The following is a 23,006-nucleotide window of genomic DNA, read 5'->3' as shown; positions in this document are numbered from 1 at the left end:
TGATTGGCAGGTGGGTGGGCCTGCCCACCTGTCATAATTTGCCTGCAGGGGGTGGAGACACTGAGAATCTGGCCTGGCTGATGGATCCAGCTCCTCATCCCACCTCTAAAGAGCTGCATACGTTGACGGCAGAGCTTGGAAAAGTTACTTTTTTAAAACTACAACTCCCATCGGCCCCAGCCAGCATGGTCACTGGATTGGGCTGATGGGAGTTGTAGTTCGAAAACGTAACTTTTCCAAGCTCTGATGATGGTGTCGCAGATTGTGAAGAGGAGCCAATGGGGTAGCTGCAGATCACTCTTAGAAAGCTTGAGTGAGTGAGCCCAGCCACAAGGCTGTAGGGCAAAGCACCTGGAGGCTGTGACTCCACATAACCCGACCCTAGCTCAAAATCGCTCGTGCAGAGATATCCTGCTAATCCAGGGGTGGGGAACCTTTTCCAGCCAAAGGGCCGCATTCCCTTCAGGGCAGCCCTTCGAGGGCCAGGTGGCAGTGGTGGGCGGGGCTAGAGGCAAAAGTGGGTGGGGCAACAAGTGTAAATTTTATCTTTGTATAGTAGTGCATACGCTCACACACCTTTCTCTGTCCTCCATCCAGGTCAGCGAGAGGAATTGTCAGGGTTCAAGTACAAATTTCAGCCAGGAAGAAGCACTTGGGAGAGGGGGGTGAAACAGGACCAGCAAGGGGCATGGCCTAGGGAGAGTTCCGAGAGCCAGACGGAGAAGCCTGGAGGGCCACATTTGGCCCCCATACCTGAAGTTTTCCCGCCCGTCTGTGAATCAAACGGCAATGAATTGTTGCCATTGTTTTTTTTACGCGCAGGATGCTGTTTGTTTTCTCTTCTCTGGCTGTTTAAGAGCTTTGCCAAAGCTTGTCAGTGGTGGCCCCTGAATTATGCAGTGATCTTTCTGATGAGTTGTGCCTGGTGCCAACACTGTTATCTTTTCGGCGCCAGGTCAAGACTTTCCTCTTCTCCCAGGCATTTTAACAGCATTTGAATAGCATGTGTTGTTAGCTTGCCTATCGGTTTTTATGGGTTTTAATTTGGTATAGTGTTAAATTTGTATACTTGTTTTTAATGTTCTTAATTGTTGTGAGCCGCCCAGAGAGCTTCAGCTATGGGGCGGTATATAAATGCAATGAATGAATGAATGATGTTCTTTCTTTGCTAACATCTGTGCTTTGTCACTTCTCATTCTGTAGGTGAATTACTGCAGCTCAGAGTGCCGGCAGGTTGCCTGGGAGCAGTATCACCAGGTTTTGTGCCTGGGGCCTTCCAGGAAGGACCCCAAACACCCCCTCAACAAACTACAGGAGGCCTGGAGGTAAAGTCTTTTGGCTACGTGTGGTGGAGACCTTGGCCTCCTGGCCCCATTTTGGACTAATGGAAGGGGCTCTTTTGGTGCCAGGCTGAGAATAAGGCTGCGGTGTTGTTTTGGTTAGATTAGCCAATTTTAAAAACTTTTGAAAAGATGCACCCACCCCCCTAATGGATCAGGCAGCAGGATTTTAAAGAACAACTATTGTTGCTCCAATACCCACAAGTTTACATGCATAACCTGAAAACAAAATATACTCCCTGCCTTTTAGAATCCTAGAGGTCCCTGGCTGCATTTGAACATATTCCTTATGGACATCAGTTTCATGTGGATACCTGTTTGGGCACCTGGAAGGCTTATATTATGTTTAACCTAACATGGATGTACTGATGGTTATTGTATCCTTAAAGTGAGCTGGTGGTGGGTTTTTGTTACTCTATATTATTTCTAATTTGATAACCATTTTCTTCCCCCTCTTTGTTAAATTTGCAAATAAAATAATAATAAAAAACCAATAGTTAGAAGGTATCTCAGAGGTCATCTAGTCCACCCCCTCTGCCAATGCAGGACATTTGCTGCTACAGTAACCCTGATAGGTAGCAATCCAGCCTCTGCTTAGAAACCTCTACCGAAGAGAGTTTACCACCATCCAATGAAATCTGTTCAGCTATTGAGCAGTTAGAACTGTTAGGAAGTTCTTCCTAATATCTAGTTAAAATCCCCTTTCTTGTCATTTGAACCCATTGTGGTTCAGAATGATTTTTTTTCCATCTTCATTGTAAATATGTGCCAGTTTAATTGATTAAAATGCATACAATTAACCAGCTATAGTTTCATTATAATCGGGTGACAGTCTTAGGACAAAAATTCAGTTGGAAATCTGCTCATATTACTACCCAGCTGATTTGGGAAGAGATGTGCAAAAATGAGCCACCTGGAGGTCTCTCACCTTATCCGGAGGTAGTACTGGATGGCTGCTTTCAAAAACTCAGTAGTAAAATGTGTTCTGGCACTCTGAGCCAGAGTCAGGCCCAGCGCCAACAGGCAGCCAGGTTGGGCCCTGGCTGAGGGCCCTTGTGGCCTGGAGGGGCCACTGAAGGGCCCTTCTTTAGGGTGGGAGGGTGGAGCTTCCGCTCCACAATCTGTGGCAGTGTCAGGTCATGTGACGTGACACTTCTGCAGATAGAGGAGCGGGAGCTCCAGGACACACACACACTGATACAAGCGGAGACCTCACCTAGCTGTTGTGTTTAGCGTATCAGTGTGAATGCCCTGCACGCTGTGCATGCCTGCCTGCCAACACCCAAGATGGCGGCGAGGGCGTCAACCCCTTAGAGATGTCCCTGCAGCCATCTTGGATGATGGCATGTGTGTGCATGCAGCGCAGGGCATGCACACTGATGCGGAAGGTAGGTGGTGCAAGGCCCACTCCACTTGTATCGGAAGGGGCTGTTGGGGCGTATGGCACTGTGGACACGGAGCAGGCTTGTGCCCACAGGGCCAGTCATGCCTGGCCCTGGCCCGAATGGTAGAAGAACCTTCCCAGTTACCCATTGGTCTGCTCTTTCCGCTGTGACATCAATGAAGACGCAGAAAACAAACAGAAAAATTAGGGAAACAAAGTGGGTTCCCCCCCCCCAATTTTTCATAAAAGAGCTGTTGGAGGGGAATGGGAAAAAAACCATTTTTATTTTTGTTTTTTTCCCCCAATTTTTCCGAGGTTTTTTTGCATATCTTCACATCTCTGGACATCAGAGCTAAATATCATCTACACCAACCATTCCATCAGGCTATAGGAGAGGGAGAGATATGGCACAGCAGGGTTCTTCATATAACCAGCAACTTTTGTCTTCTCTCCAAATTTCCCCATTTCCTGCTACACGCTACAAGATCTCTATAATAAGAATGAGAGCCTGAGCTTGCTTTTTCCTTCTCCCTCCCAGTGCCTTTTCCCTTTGGGTCGTGTCTCTTAGATGATGAGTCTTCACTGATATCTCTCAGATACTCTGGGAACCTTTTTTTGGCTGAGGATTTTTTTATCCCAACAACAATAATAAAAAGTAACAATGTTTGGGCTAGATTCTACTAGGGTCAGAGGTCTCTGTTTCTCCAGCCTGATTGGCATTTGTACTGGCCGCCGAGGAAGTGTCCTCAGCCCGTATGGAAACAGATTGGGTGGCAAAGCAAAGGAGTGTTGTGTACTCTCATTTGCCAGTTGGAGCCAGAACAGTGAGGTGCATGTCGTGAGAAGTGTCCAGCAGGCCCTGATGGAGAGGTTTTGGGCTGGAGGTATCCCAACTCTGGTCTAGATTTGTTGCCAAAGGGGGTGTTTGCTAGGTGGTGTTAACAGAAGGGATAGCTCCATTTTGCAATGATGAAGGTTTGCCAAAGATATCATCAAGATAACAATGTAGTGGTCCCTAAACATTTCCCCCACACAGACCGCTTGAAAAAAATGTTTTTAAAAATATTATTAATTTTATAAAAAAAACAGAAGCAGGGTCACAAAGTACAATTACCTAGTTTACAAAATATTAGGAGATTTATATTTTACTCTTCTGAGCAATTACAGTTAGTCATGAAAGTTGCCTCCTTTGTCCCACATTGCTTCATAGTCACAGAAATCTAGTTCTCTGACTTGGATACATAACTGCACCACAAAGAGACATGAGTAGCGGATAGGGAGACAGTGGGCAAAGTTCTTTTGACATATGCCAAAAAAGGGTACCATGTGTCATCAGATTTATCTCTGCATGGTTGGTCTTTGAGGGTCTTGGTGGACCAACAGGTTTTTCTGCCTGTTGTAGCAATTGCAGTCCCATAAAATGCAATATAGGAAATGCAAGTAGCGGCAAGAATACAGTTAACAATCAATATGAATATCCAGCTTGGCTGATTGAGCAGGGGGTTGGACTTGATGACCTTATAGGCCCCTTCCACCTCTACTTTTCTGTGATTCTATGATGTGCCATCTCCCATCTTCCACCACAGGCACACCTTAGACCTCCTGCATGAAGCTCGTGTACCAGTTTGGAGACCCCTGCAATAGTGGAATGTTGTTATGAGGAACTGAGAGAGAGATTGGTTTTATGATGCCTTTATTTTACTGAATTGTCAGGGCAATTGCTGTATTATTGTGGCTGGCAGACCAATTTTATTAAGGCTAATTCTCAAAAGGCAGAGCGCCTGCTTTGCATTCAGAAGCGCCCAGGGCCAACGCCTTGCACTTCTGGTTTAAAGAATCTTAACAATCTTCCTCTGCAGGACACCTTGGAAAGCTCCAGTCAGTCGGAGCAGACAGGGTAGCTTAGCCTTTCCCAAACTGGTACCATTCAGGTGTTTTGAGCTACAAGTCCCATCAGCTGTGCTGGCTGGGGCTGATGGGAATTGCAGTCCAAACCATCTGGAGGGCACCAGGTTGGGGGAAGTCTTTATTAGATGGATCTGGCTAGTATAAGTCAGCTTCATCTGCTCGTATTGAAGGGGGGGAGGGGAAGGGTGTAACTCAGTGGAAGAGGAACTTCTTTGCAATGCAAAAAACCCCAGGTTCCATCCTTGGTGTCTCTCCAGGAAAAGCTGGGAGAGGCCCCACTTTGAAATCCTACATTCCTATATGTGTGTGGGGTTTTCTCTTTCCCTTCCATCATGTGGCCCTACTTGCCAGCGTGAGTCATTCTGGGCTATTTTCTTGTTGTTGTTGTTATGTGCCTTCAAGTCAGTTACGACTTATGGCGGCCCTATGAATCAGCGACCTCCAATAGCATCTGTCATGAACCACCCTGTTCAGATCTTGGAAGTTCAGGTCTGTGGCTTCCTTTATGGAATCAATCCATCTCTTGTTTGGCCTTCCTCTTTTTCTACTCCCTTCTGTTTTTCTCAGTGTTACTGTCTTTTCTATGGAATTATGTCTTCTCATTATGATAACCTCAGTTTCATCATTTTAGCTTCTAATGATAGTTCTGGTTTAGTTTGTTCTGACACCCAATTATTGGTCTTTTTCACAGTCCATGGTATCCACAAAGCTCTCCTCCAGCACCACATTTCAAATGAGTTGATTTTTCCCTTATCCGCTTTTTTCACTGTCCAACTTTCACATCCATACATAGAGATCGGGAATACCTGGGCTGTGGATTGCATAGGCCAGTTTTGCAAGAGCCAAGTGGATCGATGCCATTGCCTTTCAGAGAAATCACAGATGGGGAACCTGCGGCCCTCCAGCTGATGTTGGATTTCAACTCCTCATCCTCATCATCCCTGGCCATTGGGGATGCTGGTTGGGGCTGATAGGAGCTGGATTCTGACAACATCTGCAAGGCCACCATTTCCCTATCTGTGGCTCAGAGGGCTGTTTGGTCAGTGGCTCTGTGAAAAAGACATTTCTGTTCTTCCCTTATGCCTAGGAACATCCATTACCCCCCTGAGACGTCCAGCATCATGCTGATGGCCAGAATGGTTGCTATCGTCAAGCAGGTGAGTGTTTGGGCAGCAGCTGCCATTGAGGGCTGGTAGAGAAAAGTGTCTCACCAAGAGCTGTGGCCTATGGTGAGAAGGAGTGGAGTGGTGGTTACGGCCTTATGTGACCATATAAAAAGGTTGGGGCAGGGTTGGGAACTCTCACTCAGTTCAAGGGCCGCATTCCTTCTTGGGTGCCCTTCTGGGGGCCACATTCTGGAGGTGGGCAGATCAACAGATGTGACTTTTACCTTTATACATTAGATTACATTTCAGATATACAAATGCCAGACATACACACAGATACACGCGCACACACCAGTGGCGCCGGGTGGCTCCGTGTCAGTGGGGCAATGGAATCTGCTCCGGCTTTTAGTCTAAACGTTGGAGGAGCTATCTAAGGTGCTTCAGCTCCTCCAAAGTTTAGATAAAACCTGGAGCAGATTCCGCTGCCCCAGTGTCACAGAGCCACCAGTCCCACTGACACGTGCACCACACACGTTTACACACTCTCTTCCGTACAGGCAAACAAAAGACATTATTGCAATTCACGGGCACATTCTAAGCCGGTGAAAGCACTCGGGGAGAGCACAGAGCAAGGCCTGGGAGAGGGAGAGTAGAAGGGCCAGATGGAGAAGCCTGGAGGGCCACATTTTGCCTGGGGTACAGAGGTCCTCCCCATTAGACAAATTATGGAAGAGGTGTGGCCTATCAATATCTTGTTAAATGGAACCTCCATGTACCATGGCAGTATATCTTGATGGTCAGATACTGGGGGGAAATAGTTGCTGCCTATTCACATCACCCGCACAGCAGCAAGGGTCAGATCCAGCGTCTGCTTCTGCCCTATGGCAAGGAAAGTCCGTGAGGAACCTCTAGCAGAAGACAGCTGTGGAGTGATGGTGGATCAATGCCATACCTTCCTTCCTCTAGAAAAGTAGGACATCTCTGGTGAAGGACAGGAGACGGTGTCTCTGTTAAGGACATAGCTCAGTACTGGCATTGTATGCACAAGGTCCCAGGTTCGAACCCCGGCATCTTCAGTTGGTGCTGGGAGTGTCCCTTGCCTGAAACCCTGGAAAGCCTCTGCCAGTCAGTGTTGACAGCACTGAGCTAGGTGCCGCCAATGATCTGACTGAGTAATAAGGCACCTTCCTGTGTTCCTTTGTTCTGGGATCCATCTTAGCCCGGCCAGGCTGCAGCTGCATGGGGTGCGGAGCCAGGAACCTGCCCTTGGCACTGCAGGGGCTGCCAGACACCCAGCTCCCATCATCCTTGACCACCGGCCATCCTGTCTGGGGCTGATGGGAAATGGAGTCCAACAGCATCTGGAGGGCCCCCACAGATTCCCCATCCCTGCCCCAGAGTGTGTCCTCCATGGTAAGCCTGGCTTTGCAGCCGTGCGGTAGCAGTGCTAGCCCTTCAAAGGTGCAGGAATCCTGCTTGGCAAGAATTAACTTCTAACGCGGCATCAAGGTGAGAAAACAGCCACTGTTGTAGGGTTATGCAATAAGCAAACTTATGTCCGTGTCATTTTGTGAAAAGCCAGCAGATCTGATCCGGTGGCTTTTCAACCAATCCGGTCACTTCAGTAGATGCTGTTGCTGTTTCTTAAGAGCATAAGAAGAGCTTCCTGGATCAGGCCAGCGGCCCATCTAGTCCAGCAATGTCTTCTTGCAGAGGCCATCCAGATGCCTATGGGAGGCCTGCAAGCAGAACCTGACAGAGTAACATACATCATCACACGTGCGAAGCTCCCCCCTTGCGATTCCCAGCAACTGGCACCCAGGCATACTGCCTCCGACAGTGGCGATAGAGTGCAGCCATCCGGGTTAGGTTGATTAGTAGGCTTTGGGCTCCATGCATGTTGCCTGCCTGTCTCCGCACCCTTCATGTAATGGGAAGTGAAACCCTGCTTTATTTATTTATTTATTTATTTATTATTTGATTTATATCCCACCCTTCCTCCCAGCAGGAGCCCAGGAGCACTAAAAACACTTTAAAACATCATAAAAACAGACGTTAAAATACATTAAAACAAAACAACTTTAACAACATTTTTTTAAAAAAGCTGTGAAGACATCTTTAAAAAAGGTTTAAAAACATTGTTTTTTAAAAAAAGGTTTAAAAACATTGTTTTTTAAAAAAAGGTTTAAAAACATCTTAAAAAGCAATTTCAGCACAGAAGCAGACCGGGATAAGGTCTCAACTTAAAAGGCTTGTTGAAAGAGGAAAGTCTTCAGTAGGTGCCAAAAAGATAATGGAGATGGCGCCTGTCTGATATTTAAGGGGAGGGAATTCCAAAGGGTTGGTGCCACTACACTAAAGGTCCACTTCCTATGTTGAGCAGAACGGACCTCCTGATAAGATGGTATCTGCAGGAGGCCCTCACCTGCAGAGTGCAGTGATGGACTGAGTATATAAGGGATAAGACAGTCTTTCAGGTATCCTGGTCCCGAGCTATACACCAAAACCAGAACCTTGAACTTGGCCCGGTAGCAAATGGGCAGCCATTTCAATTATAAAAAATAATTTCAGTTATTTTGCTTTCTTCCAGGCCAAAGACAAAGACTGGTGGATCAAACTCTTCTCTCAGTTCTGCAGCAAAACAGCCAACGAGGAAGAGGAGATTGTCCACAAACTCCTGGGAGAGAAATTTAAGGTCAGGGCCCCTGTGAAAATGGATAGCTTCCAAAGGGTTGATCTTCTGGGGTTGATTTCCTTCTTTCCTTCGGTCACCGAAGGGGTCATCATGTTATCCTGTGTGTGTGTCTGCATTGTGCGTGCACAGTGGCTGATGTACCCAGCCTGGCATTTTGCATCTTGATTCCTGAGCATCTCAGTTTTCTATTTATTTATATTTTTAAAAAGTTTCTTGCCATTAATGACTCCAGAGAGGAGCGCGGGTAACAACTTGTGAGCTATGGCTCAATGTGGGAGTTTAAGTCCAAAACAGCTGCTGGACCCCGAGCTAGAGAAGCCTGCTGAACAGCATCTGGCCTTTTTCTTTTTCGCACTAAACAACATTGAATGGCTTCTTTTCCCTTTGCCCTTCCCCCTCCAGGACCAGCTAGAAGTCCTCCGTGTGCTCTTCACAGATGCTCTGTACGACGACCATCTAAGCAGGGTAAATCCAACATTCTGTAACTGGGAGCAGTTCGGTCCCCATTTAGCAGGCGCTGGAACAGATGTTCTCCTGGAACATTTTATGATCCTCACCTGCTGAATACTTTCGGCCTCCAAATTCCTGGAGTGAAAGATTCAAGGGCTTGTCTTCTCCTGAGTCAGCCAAGTGGGCTGTCTTACCCACCCCTCTGAACCGAGCAGGCCCTCGGCGTCTAAGGCAGAACCTGAAGCTGGACCTGCACTCCATGGCCAGCACCTACAGCCCCATGTTCCTTTCTCCTTCTCCCCCAGAAACGTGAGGCCATCGTGTTGCAGGTTTGCATAAGAAGAGCCTGCTGGATCAGGCCAAATAGCCCATCTAGTCCAGCATCCTGTTCTCACAGTGGCCAACCACTTGCCCGTGGGAAACCCGCAAGGTGGACCTGAGGGCAAAGAGCACTCTTCCCCTCCTGCAGTTTCCAGCAACTAGTATTTGGAAGCACACTGACTCCAACTATGGAGGCTGAGCGTAGCCATCGTGGCTAGTAGCCATTGAGAGCATGAATTTGTCTAATCCACTTTAAAATCCACCCAAGTTGGTGGCTATCACTGCCTCCTCTGGGAGCGAATTCCATAGCTTAACTATGAGCTGTGTGAAGAAGTCCTTTCTTTTGTCTGTCCTGAATCTTCCAACATTCAGCTTCTTTGAATGTCCATGAGTTCTAGTATTATGAGAGAGGGAGAAGAACTTTTCTCTATCCACTTTCTCAATGCCGTGCATAATTTTATACACTTCTATCATGTCTCCTCTGACCCGCCTTTTCTCTAAACTAAAAAGCCCCAAATGCTGCAACCTTTCCTCATAGGGGAGTCGCTTCATCCCCTTGATCATTCTGGTTGCCCCCATCCCTGTCTAATTATTTATTTGTGTATTTGTTTATTTATTGTCACTTCCTACTACACTTGACTTACAGTATTTGAATCTACTATAACATTTAAAATACACCAGAGATAAAACACACAACACATTCTTCACAAAAAGTGCTCATCCAACAACAGCATAAAACAAGGACCCACCCGACCCCACCCAACTAAAAGATGAGCACCAATTATCAGCAAAACGCCTAGGTGAATAAAAACATGTTCATGTGGTGCCTCAAGATTGATAGCGATGGCGCCAGGCAGACCTCTCTGGGGAGAGCATTCCACAGTCTGGGAACCACCACTGAAAAGGCCTGTTCTCGTGTTGCCACTTGGTTAACTTCAGCCCATCGGAGTCGTGATGCCATGAAACTGCATCACCCTATATTTTCTTTTTGGTCTGGTTAAGCTTTCCCAGCAAGGTCTCTGCTGTCTGCATTGGCCATAGAGTGCTGTTCTGGCCTTGGCCAATTAAACTAGAGATTCTGGATCCCACATCTAGGGCTAGTCCATTAGGGCAAAAGGGGCCCTGCCCCACCAGCCTTAGTCTGCCCTCAGCATACTGCTGCCCGCCTTCCTTCTTCCAGCCTGTCCAGAGGATGGCGCTAGCTGTCCGCTTCTGCTTCCTCCTTATTTTATTGTTATTTATTTAAAATATTTCTGTCCCAACCTTCTGCTCTATAATAGGGCACTCAAGGCGGCTTACAATAAAATTGCACACATACATAATAAAACTGTACACAATAAGAAACAAAAACATTAGAGTAAATTAAACATAAAATACAATTGAAAAAATGGAGATGGTCTGCCTTCAAGTCGATCCTGACTTATGGTGACCCTCTGAATAGGGATTTCATGGTAAGGGGTATTCAGAGGGGGTTTCCCATTGCCTCCCTCTGAGGCTGGTCCTCCCCAGCTGGCTAGGGCCTGCTCAGCTTGCCACAGCTGCACAAGCCAGCCCCTCCCCTGTCCGCCACTGCCAGCTGGAGGGCAAGTGGGCTCCTTGGGACTATGCAGCTTGCCCACGGCTGCACAGGTGGCAGGGCATGTAACGCTGTGGGGGTGATCTTTAGCTGGCCCTTGACACCCAGGAGACACGAGCGGGGATTTGAACTCACAGACTCTGGACTCCCAGCCAGGCTCTCCTCCCACTGTGCTATACCAGCTGTAAAATACAATTAAAATACATAAAATTATATATATATATATATATATATATACGTATATGAAATGGAAATGGACTGCCTTCAAGTCGATTCTGGCTTATGGCAACTGGTCTTCATGGTAAGCGATATTCAGAGGGGGTTGACCATTGCCTCCCTTTGAGGCTGAAAGGCAGTGACTGGCCCAAGGTCACCCAGGGAGCCTCATGGCTGTGTGGAGATTCGAACCCTGGTCTCCCAGGTCATAGTCTAGTGCTCTAACCACTACTCCACAAAAGCACAATTAAAAACACAACTGTAGCTGGAGGAGGACTTTCTGCAAGACACCCCCCCTCGCTACGAAATAGCAATGGACTGCCTTCAAGTCAATCCCAACTTATGGTGACCCTACAAATAGGGTTTTCATGGTAAGCGGTATTTGGGGGGGGTTATCATTGCCTCCCTCTGAGGCTGAGAGGCAGTGACTGGCCTAAGGTCACCCAGTGAGCTTCGTGGCTGTGTGGGGATTCGAACCCTGGTCTCCCAGGTCGTAGTCCCACACCTTAGTACAGCCTTTCCCAACCAGTGTGCCTCCAGATGTTGTTGGACCACAATTCCCATCTTTCCTGATCATTGGCAATGCTGTCTGAGGCTGATGGGAGTTGTAGTCCAACAACATCTGGAGGCACACTGATTGGGAAAGGCTGCCTTAGTATATATAGGGGTATATATATGTATATATATATATATATATATATATAGGGGAGTGGGACTAAGGGACTAAAAAAGTAAAAATTGAAAAGCGTAAAAACAGTCTCAGGCTCTCCCATCAGTCCCTCCCAAAGGCTCTCTGGAACAAGATTGTTTTCAGAAGTCTCCAGAAAACCATCCAGGAGGGAGCAGAGTGGGTTTCTTGGGGTAGGGTATTCCAAAGCTTGGGGGCCACAGCTGAAAAGGCTCTGTCCCGCGTGCCTGCCAGTCTGACATCTTTCAGTGTTGCCCTTGTAGAACTCAGCAGGGAGGAGGAGGAGGGGGGTGACACGTGAATGAGTTGCCTCTGACTGTGCCTCATTGGCTCTGTCTCGGTCTGCTTCCCTCTTTTGCTTCACCATCTTCTCCTGCCAGTGGTTCTCTCCAGAAGGCTTCCGGTCATTGTTTGCCCTCGTCGGAACCAACGGCCAAGGAATAGGGACGAGGTACGTGCGAGTGGATTTCTGCCTCTCTCTGGAACTGTCCTGGGGGCTTGGTAGGTTGGTTAAGATTTGTGTGGATTGCTTTGCAGAACGCTCCTCAGTCGTCATTATCCCCATTTTGCAGCCTGGGTGCAAAAGGCTCAGGGCCATAGCTCGGCAGAAGAGCGTCTGCCTTGCATGCAGAAGGTCCTGGGTTCAATCCCCACTGGCATCTTCATGTGGGTGGGCTTCAGTGCTGTGTGTGGCTTTTTGCCCCTCCTCATGACAAGGAGAAGCTGAGGATATGCACACTCACTCATTTTGTATCCTTTAGATGGTTGCAGTATTGGTGTCCTCATTTTGTTCAAACTGAGACAAACTACAGTTAGTTTTAACCATGGTTTGTCCAAACAGGCTGACTTTCAAACTGTGGCTTATGAACCTGGCTGGTTTGGACAAACCGTCATTTAAAGTAACTGCTGGTGCTGTTCAGACAAAATGTCAAGTTGTGTGGTTAGTTGAAAATGAAAGGATACTTCAAGTTTCCTCCTCACGGCCACATCAGAGGAAGAGAGAGGAACAGAGATAGCACAAATCAGTGGTTTTTTCACATAGCCGTAAACTACAGTTTAGTGCAGGGGTCACCAATATGGTGCCCGTGGGCACAGTGGTGCCCTTGAGGCCTCCCCCCAATGCCCATGCAGCCTCTAAGATTCCCCCATTCACTGCTCCCCTTGGTCATGAGGTGAAGAAGGGCAGTTACCGTATTCTCCCTTGAAAAGTGCATAGAGCTGGAAAAGGAAGTTGAAAGAATGACGCTCTTTCCCACTTCCTCTTTCAGCTCTATGTGCTTTTGCAAGGCTCAGATTAACCCTACAGGATCCCACTTTTACCAAAAAAGGTCGGCAGACCGTTTTAGCTTTTTGTCCGAATGCAGCCAAGGCCTAACAGCACCTCTCCAAGAATTCTGGGAAAATTCTTTCCATCCTGAGTTCCTTTTGAAGTGGGGATGTCGGACACTGAATATCCTGTTACGTACCACACTTTGCGCTCTATAGCACTATTTTAGTCTCGCAGAAATCCACATGCTCTGCTGCTCACATTTGTGGGACTGCCATGCCACTGTGGCAGTTCCTTTTTCTATGGCACTGGTGGCATGCCTGTCACTGCATGGCACACAGTAGGTGCCACAGTTCCTGCCTACAGTGAGTGGGATTTAGCAGCTAACAGTGAGAGCAGGAATAGTCCCCAGTTGAAATCAAGCTTTACCCGCCATGAACTCACTGGGTAGCCTCAGGCAAGCCATCATCTCTCCACCTCAGTCTCTCTCCCTCATCTTCAAAATGGGCATAATGGCCCCTGGCCTACCTTTTAAGGCTGGGATAGCCCTCCAGATGCTTTTGGATCACAGCTCCCATAATCCCTGGTCACCTGGTATGTTGGCTACCCCTGTTTTAAGGGGAGGAGGTATCGTATGGATTACTGTGAAGCGCTTTGGATGTTCTGAAGTGCAAAATAAATGCCTAGTTGATGTGATTTGTGGGCTTCTCTCTCCCCAACCCCCGCTTCAGAGGTCCTCCTTCGATTGCCCCTGGTGAGTTAAGTCAGCCCAGTGGCTCCAAGGAAGAGGGCACTCTTGGTGGTGGCACCCTAGAGAGGCAGGCTATATAAATACAGGAAATAAATGCCTGTTTTGGTTTTCCCCAGCTCGTTGAGCCAATGGGTCCACGCCTGCGACGCCTTAGAGCTGCCCCCTCAAGAGCGAGAGCAGTTAGACGCCTTCATAGACCAGCTCTACAAGGACATTGAAAGAGGTCAGTGAAGGAGAGGACTCTGAGGAACCTGGGAAAAGTCTCAGGGTGGCACTGCCTTCATTGGTGGGAGTTGTCCGGTGCTAGGTGGCCGTTGGAGGTGGCATGCTCCTATGCCTCTCAAGGAACGCGGAAGGATGCTGACGTGTTGAGTCGGTGGATGGCGCATATACAAGCCCATTTCACCTTAGAGAGCACAAGGTGGGCTTTGCTGGATCAGGCCAAACATCCGTCTAGTCCACTTTTTCTTGTGGCAGCCCACCAAATGTTTCCAGAAAGCCCACACGCAGGGATTGAAGGCAGCCCCCCCCCACTGTTGCCCTACCCACCCAGCGTCTGGCATTCAGGAAACCTGCCCCTGAACATAGAGGCTTCATTTACCAATGGCTGTCAGCTAGATCTCCTCCAAGAATTTGTCTAATCTCCTTTCAAAGCCAGGGGCCACGACCACAACTTGGCAGCAAGGAATTCTGTAAGTTAGTAATGCATTATATGAAGAATTCCTTGCTTGCTTATATATTATTATTTTTCAGTCTAAAACATATAATTCAGTAACATAATAATAATAATAATAATGATAATTTAATTTGTGGGTCGCCTATCTGGCCAATGGCCACTCTAGGCGACGTACAATTTAACAACAATACATTACATCATAATAAAATACATCATAAAATACAATATAACAAGAAAACAATAAAACAGTTCCAGTACAGAGTAGTAGGCTATTGGTCGTAAAAATTTAACCCTCCCCGTAAGTCCCAAAGGCCTGTCTGAAGAGCCAGGTCTTCAAAGCTTGGCGGAATACATTCAGGGAAGGGGCATGGCGAAGATCACACGGGAGGGAGTTCCAGAGAGTGGGGGCCGCCACTGAAAATGCCCTCTCTCTTGTCCCCGCCAACCTAGCTGTTTTCGTTGGTGGGAAGGAGAGAAGGTCCTCAATGGAAGAAATAAGGAAGTAGAGGGGGGGAAACTGAATGAAAATTAAAATTAAACCTAAAAAAGGTATAAATTTGGGCCATTGCATTCACAATCCGTGGGAACAATAATAATTGTTATTTTTTAAAGCATATTTGCCCCACATTTCTGCCCAAAAAAAGCTCTCAGGACTGCTTACAAATATCAAAAATAAGACTGTCCCTGTCTTCCTGTTAATTAATTAATTTATTTATTATTTGATTTATATCCCACCCTTCCTTCCAGCAGGAGCCTGTTAATAAAAGACACGGCACAAAAGGAAACGGGATAGGGTGAAAGGAGGGGGGGAAGCAAACTTGGACATTAGTTCTTAGTTACAGAATTCTTCTAGAGGCCCGCTGGAATGGAAAGCATTCAAGGAGATTAGAAGCCAAGAGGTGCTGGCCCATCACCTGAACCGAAGGAGAGGCCCTGCCCCGCCATCCCATCTTGCTCTCGCTCTCCCCCTCTCCCGCAGACTGATAGCTGCTGCTGGGTGACCCCTTGTGCCTGTCTTGAACTGACTGCCACTCTGTCCCATTGACTGGCTCCAGGGTCTAGCACAGGGTATGGGGAACATCTGTGGCCCTCCAGATGCTGTTGGACTCTCAACTCCCACCAACCCCAGCCAGCTTGCCCAGTGGTTAGGGAAGGTGGGAGTTGTTGAGCAACATCTGGGGGGCCACAAGTTCCCTGTCACTCGTCTAGCTTTAGTGGGAGAGGGAGACAAACTTAATCTCTCTCTCTTCATCCTGTGCCCGATTCCTGGTTTTGGTTTTGTTTTTCTTTTGGAAGGAGAGAATTGTCAAGAAACCAACTTTGCCTCTCTCTCTGTCTCTCTCTCTCTGTCTGTCTCTCTTTTGATTTAGAGACAGGGGAGTTCCTGAATTGTGAAGGTTCTGGCCTCTACGTGCTGCAGAGTTGCTGTAAGTAACAGAGAAGGAATCACCTGCCCGAGAGCTTTCAGCAGGAACGGATGATCACACAGGGCCAGCTCCTTGATGCTGACAGTAACTCTGCTCCCTTCCTTCTGCAGGTAACCACAGCTGCATTCCCAACGCCGAGACCTCATTCCCTGACAACAGTTTTCTCCTGCACCTGACGGCTCTGGAGGATATCAGGTCAGGAGAGGTGAGAGGGGGCGCTGGAGAGAGTTCTTCCCTGGCCAAGTTCTTGGGCCTCACGTGAGCTCTTCTTGAAATCTGTCCCTTCAAGGTGGTTTGGGGGATTTTTTCCCCCCATTGCGTCCCAGTGCCACTGGCTTTCCTCCCCATCTCCTCCCCTTCTTTTTGCTGTGTGGTTTGGAAGTGTCTTGGTGCAAATGGCCAAAACATGAAGGACAAACAGTTCATGGTAGGAGCCATTTCTGAGTACCCTCCACACAGCTGTGCTTCCAAGCGGACCGCAGCATCACTTACGAACATATAAAAATCCAGGGCAGATGATTACGTTCATCCAGCCTGGTATGGTCTGAGTCAGTGTTCTGCATCCTTGGGCCCTCCCGATGTTTTGGACTACAACTCCCACCTACCATTGCCAGCTCAGTCCTCCCTCTCCCGACCCTCCAAAATTTGTTCTTTATTTTTACTTTTTGTGCCATACCCACTTTTACACTTCAGCCACACCTCCTTTGACGTGCTGCCCTGGAGGGTTGCACATGAGTCAGTGTGGCCCTTTGCCCAAAAAAGCCATTAGCCAGCCCTAAGCTAGATGGCCAAACAGCTTAATCAGGCTTAAGGTCGCTTCCTAGGTTTAGTTCATTTCTCATAGCTCCTTCATAGTAGTTTAGGAACTACTATGATTTGGATCCCTGCATTGAGCAGGGGGTTGGACTTGATGGCCTTATAGGCCCCTTCCAACTCAACCATTCTATGATTCTACTGAGACTGGCAGAGAGAGAGTGTGTGTGTTTCCCCCCCCCCCCAGCTGTGTATTTCGGCTGATATAATCAGTCCATTGCATTAAATCAGCTCCTGTGCTCGAGGCCATGTGTCCAGCCGGTTTCCAGTACGCGCAGCAGCCGAGGATTGGTAGGCGGGGAGGGGGAGGGGGAGTTATTTATTGGGGGTCCTTGATTTTTGCCAGACCCCCTCTCCACGAGACCAAGTTTGTTGATTGCATGTACTGGAGGTTGGGCCCAAAGGGCAGTCTAGGGATTCTCCTTGTGTACCGCCCGCCCCGCTGCACAGTAGACTCCCTGACCGAGGTGCTGGAGGTTGTCTCGCGCATGCGGGTTCTTTCCCCCAACCTTTTGGTTCTGGGGGATTTTAACCTGCACGCCGAGGTGGCTCTCATAGGAGCCCCTCGGGGTTTCATGGAAACCATGACTTCCTGGGAACTGCACCTTAGTAATGTTGGGCCCACCCATGTAGCCGGTCATGCTCTCGACCTTGTATTTATCTCGGGGGGGGGGGAGGTAGTGCTCTGAAAATGGGGGTCATCTCTTTGTACCCCGTGTCATGGTCAGATCACTATCCGGTGAAAATGGGCCTCTTATTGACGCACACCCTCTGCAGGGGACAGGGACCTATTCGGATGGTCCGCCCCAGATGCCTGATGGAGCCAGATGGATTCCTGAAGGTGCTGGGAGATCTGGAGCTGTCTGAAGGCCGCCCGGTCGAAACCTTGGTGACAGAGTGGAATAGGGTGCTCACCGGGGCAATAGACCGGGTGGCTCCGAAACGTCCTCTCCCCCTGAATAGAACTCAAACCGCACCGTGGTATACACCACGGTTGCGGGGGCTGAGGCAGAAGGTGAGACGACTAGAATGCCGGTGGCGGAAGTCTCGCTCCGAGGACGATCGGACACTGGTTAGAGCAGCAATAGCAGCCTACCAAGTGGCAACAAAGGCAGGAAAGAGGGGCTTCTTTGCTGCCTCTATTGCATCCGCAGAATGTTGTCCCAGGAGGTTGTTCCAAGTGGTCCGAAGCCTGGTCGGTCCAGCTGCCCAGGAACCCATGGAGCACTCTAAAGCCTCCTGTGACGCATTTGCAAAACATTTTGCTGATAAAATCGATTGCCTGAAGAGCATAATTCCACACGCCGTGGACACAGGAAGCGGGCCAGAGGCGATCAGTTGCGATCCGGTCCAGTGCGATCGGTTTCAGCCTCTTCCCTCTGAGGAAGTGGACAAGGTGCTCTCTACTGTGAGACCGACCACTTGTTTGTTTGACCCTTGCCCCACGTGGCTCATTGTGGGCTGCAAAGAGAGACTGTGCGAAGGGATCAAGGCGGTGGTAAATGCTTCCTTGGAAGAGGGTGCATTACCATCTGCCCTCAAGGAGGCGGTAATAAAGCCCATCTTAAAGAAACCCTCCTTGGATCCCCAAGATTTAAACAACTTTCGCCCAGTCTCTAACTTACCATTCTTGGGCAAGGTGATTGAACGCGTGGTGGCCAAACAGTTACAGACACACTTGGAGGAAACAGATTATTTAGATCCATTCCAATCGGGCTTCAGGACTGGACATGGCACTGAAACAGCCTTGGTCGCTCTGGTGGATGATTTGAGGAGGGCGTTGGATAGGGGAGAATACACATTCCTCGTCCTCCTGGATCTCTCAGCGGCTTTCGATACTGTTGACCACGGTATCCTCTTGGATCGCCTGAAGGGAATGGGAATTGGGGGCACTGTTTTACGGTGGTTCCACTCCTATCTCTCGAACAGGCATCAGTGGGTGGCATTGGGAGAGGAGGTTTCAGACCCTTGGCCTCTCAATTGTGGTGTGCCACAGGGTTCTATCCTCTCTCCCATGCTGTTTAACATCTATGTAAAGCCGCTGGGGGCGATCATCAGGAGATTTGGGCTGCAGTGTCACCAATATGCGGATGACACTCAGCTCTATCTCTCTTTTAAGTTCTCACCGGAGTTGGCTGTGGATACCATTTCCAAGTGCCTGGAGTCCGTAAGTGAATGGATGGGAGGAAACAGGCTGAAACTGAACCCCGACAAGACCGAGGTACTGCTTGTGGGAGACAAGAGAAGAGTGGGAGATATTGACCTGGTCCTGAATGGGGTTAGGTTGCCCTTGAAGGACCAGGTTCGCAGCCTTGGGGTCATTCTTGACTCCCAGCTGTCCATGGAGGCTCAGATATCAGCAGTGAGCCGGGCAGCATGGTATCAATTACATCTGATACAGAGGCTGCGACCCTACCTTCCGGTCCATCTGCTCCCACGGGTAGTGCATGCCCTGGTCTCCTCTCGCTTAGACTACTGTAATGCGCTCTACGTTGGGCTACCCCTGAAGACGGTCCGGAAATTACAACTGGTACAGAATGCGGCAGCACGGTTGATTAAGAACAGCTGCCACCGGGATCATATTACTCCAGTCTTAAAAGATCTGCACTGGCTACCAGTTGTTTACCGAGCCCAATTCAAGGTGTTGGTTTTAACCTTTAAAGCCCTACACGGTTTCGGTCCAGTTTATCTAAAGGAACGCCTCCAGCATCATCAAATATGCTGCCTAACAAGATCTGCCTCACAAGACCTTCTCTCGGTCCCACCAGTTAAAACAGCTAGGCTGGTGCGGACCAGAGAGAGGGCCTTCTCGGTTGTGGCCCCCACCCTCTGGAATTCTTTGCCATACGATCTTCGCCATGCCCCCTCCCTGGTAGGTTTCCGCCAAGGACTAAAAACTTGGCTATTTCAGCGGGCATATAGGCTCCCAAGTTAGTTTTAGTTTTTACAGTATACAGATGTGGGTGGGTTGTTAATTGAAGATTGATGTTAAAATTGTATGTTTATATGATGTATCTTAAATTTTAATTAATTAATTAATTAATTTTAATTAGTGGCCGATTATTCGGGCAGATAGGCGGCCTAAAAATAAAATTTTATTATTATTATATTATAAATCAAACTACTTCTCAAAATTTGGCCAGGGTGCCAGCCCCCCCCCCATGCATTGCACTGAGTCAAGACTCAGTTCTTATGCCTGGAAATTTATTTTTTATTTATTTAAGCAAACACCAGCCGCTTGCCTTTCCATTTTTTTCCAAGCATGCAGCGACATACTGTACGGTACACAAATATATACACCACCTGTAAGAAATGGTGGTGTCCCTTTTACAACGAGGAGGCGTGTTGTGTGTCAGTTGCACAACACCATTGGCAGGACTGGTGTGATGCGACATGTTGCTTGCAGTCAAGTGGGTGGGTGTGGGTGTGGGGGAGGTGTACATAACTGGCTAGAGACAAAAGTGGTCAGAGGTCACGTTTAAGAACATAAGAAGAGCCTGCTGGATCAGGCCAGTGGCCCATCTAGTCCAGCATCCTGTTCTCACAGTGGCCAACCAGGTGCCTGGGGGAAGCCCGCAAGCAGGACCCAAGTGCAAGAACACTCTCCCCTCCTCAGGCTTCCGGCAACTGGTTTTCAGAAGCATGTTGCCTCTGACTAGGATGGCAGAGCACAGCCATCACGGCTAGTAGCCATTGATAGCCCTGTCCTCCATGAATTTGTCTAATCTTCTTTTAAAGCCATCCAAGCTGGTGGCCATTACTGCATCTTGTGGGAGCAAATTCCATAGTTTAACTATGCGCTGAGTAAAGAAGTACTTCCTTTTGTCTGTCCTGAATCTTCCAACATTCAGCTTCTTTGAATGTCCACGAGTTCTAGTATTATGAGAGAGGGAGAAGAACTTTTCTCTATCCACTTTCTCAATGCCATGCATAATTTTATACACTTCTATCATGTCTCCTCTGACCCGCCTTTTCTCTAAACTAAAAAGCCCCAAATGCTGCAACCTCTCCTCGTAAGGGAGTCGCTCCATCCCCTTGATCATTCTGGTTGCCCTCTTCTGAACCTTTTCTTCTCCTTGAGAACTTTTAGAACTGTTCCTGAAGTGTTTTCAGATGGAGGGACGGAAAAGATTTCCTAGAGGGCACAGGACACCAGCATGTGTGCATGGAGCTTGGAAAGCGGGGGGCACAAGGGGAGATTGCAGCAGGCCATGTTGGAAATCACTTTGTAAACCAGGGTTGGGGAACATTTTTCAGCTCAAGGGCTGCCTTCCTTCATGGGCGTACGTGTGTGTGGGTGAGGAGACGTAACCAGTCACGGGCAGCGGCAGAGGCAAAAGTAGGTGGATCTAGAGATAACAGTTGGCAGGCCCTTTGTACAGCGGGCCCCATTCCAGCCATGCAAAATTCAGAGACTTTTACACCCAAACACACTTCTCTCCATCCTCTTACCAAGGCAAGCAAGAGGCATTATTGCAGTTGAAGGACACTTGTAGGCCCAGGCACTTGAGGAAGGTGCCCAGGCCTGAGGTTTTGTGCCCCGGTTGTATACCATTCAGCATCTCTGTCTATTTGGGGTTGACCTTCGTAGCCTGCCTTTGCCTTCAACCCGCACGATGGCTTTTGTCTGAACAGGAGATCTGCATCAGCTACTTAGACTGTTGCCAACGGGAGCGAAGCCGCCACAGCCGTCACAAGACGCTCCGGTAAGCCTGGCCGGGGTTGCGTGCCAACAGATGCCAACAGGGCGTTGGGACAGGGCAGGTCACTGTTCAAAGACACATTTCCAGTCAAGCGAAAGCACTCGAGGAGAGCGCAAAAGCAGAGCCAGAGGAGGGTGTGCCCTGGGGAATGTTCCGACAGCCAGTTAGAAAGGCCTGGAGAGCCGCCTGTGGCCCCCAGGCTTGGCTATCCCAACTCCAGTCTAGACTAAAGGCTTAACTTGAACAGAAGACATGGGATTTGACGAAAGGAAGAGGTGGCACCGTGCAGGTTTTCCCAGAGGGGTTGCCGGTTCTAAGGGGCAGCAGGGCACAATAGTCACACTAAGGGAGTTTGCATATTTGATGCAGCAACCGTTGGTGCAAAATGGTTCTTAGCGCTGCGTCCGCTCTGGTCTCTGTTATCTCCTGGTCTTCAACCTGCAGTTACAATCAGTGCAGTTCTGAGAACTTCAGTCCGCCCGCTTGATTCAAAGTGGCATCCAGTTGTATCCAGACATAGACGAAAACCTGCCCCTTAATCTCAAGAACCATCATGCAAAATTCAGTTATCGTATATTAAGAGATGTCCAAAGGCATAGTGAACAAACAACTTGCCAAAATATACAGTAGATTTTCATTACTTTTTGTTGTAATGTGTTTTTGTATTATAAATTCAAATGTAATACATTTCTGGATTGTTGTTTTTTGATTTGTACCATGCTTTCTGCTTTTAAACTTTTGTATGTCGCTTGGAGACTCCTTATGTGTCAGGCAAGTAATCATCATCATCATCATGGTTGCCGCAAACCTCCTTCTCCTCCTCATCTCGCCACAGGGAAAATTACCTGTTCGTCTGCTCCTGCCCCAAGTGCCTGGCTCAAGCCAACGATCCAGACGTGACATCAGAGGAGGAAGAGGAGGAGGACGATGAAGCTGCCGAAGGGGAGCCGGATGATGCGGAGCTGGAGGACGAAATGACGGACGTTTGACCCTGGGGGTCTTTTCTATAGTGGAGGCTTCTCGTTAAAGGCAATGGTGCTTATTGCCGATGCAGGTTCCCGGACCATGAGTGGCTTGTGCTAGCAGCAGAGGAAAGGGCTAAGACTTCCCAAAGCAGGGCACTGGAGGCAAAAAAGCCTGGCCCCGCTGCTGGTAGTGCCTCCCAGCAAGTCTGTCCCTGACCCTGGGCTCCTCTCTCTCTCTCCATTGTATCTGCACTCTTAACCCCGAGCTGTGCCCAGACAGGGCTGGTTCTTCACCACATTTGCCACAGGGCATTTCCCCCAGACGCAACACACACACACAGACTGGGGGGAAAGATCCCTCAGCAGCTGTTTCTCTATATGCCTGTGTACAGTAAAATGATTTGCAATGCAAAGGATGGTTTTTGTGTTTAGCCAGTTGGGAAGGAATGGAGCGGGAGTGTCTTGCCTTCAGTGGGGGTCAAGGCGCATGTGTGTTAAAGTTGTCTGGTATGCCTTATGAGGAGAGACTGAAAGAACTGGGCATGTTTAGCCTGGACAAGAGAAGACTGAGGGGAGATATGATGATAGCACTCTTCACGTACATGAAAGGTTGTCACACAGAGGAGGGCCGGGATCTCTTCTCAATCATCCCAGATAATGGGCTCAAGTTGCAGGAAGCCAGATTTCGACTGGACGTCAGGAAAAACTCCCTAACAGTTA

General features: G+C 48.5%; 1 protein-coding gene across 2 annotated transcripts in view; it reads left to right on the top strand.

Moving 5' to 3' along the window:
- Positions 1–22,699, top strand: part of SMYD5 (SMYD family member 5) — a 32,098-nt gene extending 9,399 nt beyond the window's left edge. For both annotated transcript variants that reach the window (XM_061583587.1, XM_061583586.1), the window contains exons 4-13: positions 1,204–1,325; positions 5,720–5,789; positions 8,329–8,433; positions 8,836–8,898; positions 12,065–12,135; positions 13,819–13,925; positions 15,749–15,805; positions 15,916–16,010; positions 21,254–21,324; positions 22,157–22,699. In XM_061583587.1, coding sequence (XP_061439571.1) covers positions 1,204–1,325; positions 5,720–5,789; positions 8,329–8,433; positions 8,836–8,898; positions 12,065–12,135; positions 13,819–13,925; positions 15,749–15,805; positions 15,916–16,010; positions 21,254–21,324; positions 22,157–22,310 — 915 coding nt within the window. In that variant the 3' untranslated portion in view covers positions 22,311–22,699. The remainder of the gene's footprint in view (positions 1–1,203; positions 1,326–5,719; positions 5,790–8,328; positions 8,434–8,835; positions 8,899–12,064; positions 12,136–13,818; positions 13,926–15,748; positions 15,806–15,915; positions 16,011–21,253; positions 21,325–22,156) is intronic.
- The last annotated feature ends 307 nt before the right edge of the window (positions 22,700–23,006 follow it).

This window comes from Rhineura floridana, chromosome 9 (genome assembly GCF_030035675.1).
Source record: "Rhineura floridana isolate rRhiFlo1 chromosome 9, rRhiFlo1.hap2, whole genome shotgun sequence".
Taxonomy (NCBI): domain Eukaryota; kingdom Metazoa; phylum Chordata; class Lepidosauria; order Squamata; family Rhineuridae; genus Rhineura; species Rhineura floridana.
This window is presented reverse-complemented; position numbering and strand designations above follow the sequence as displayed.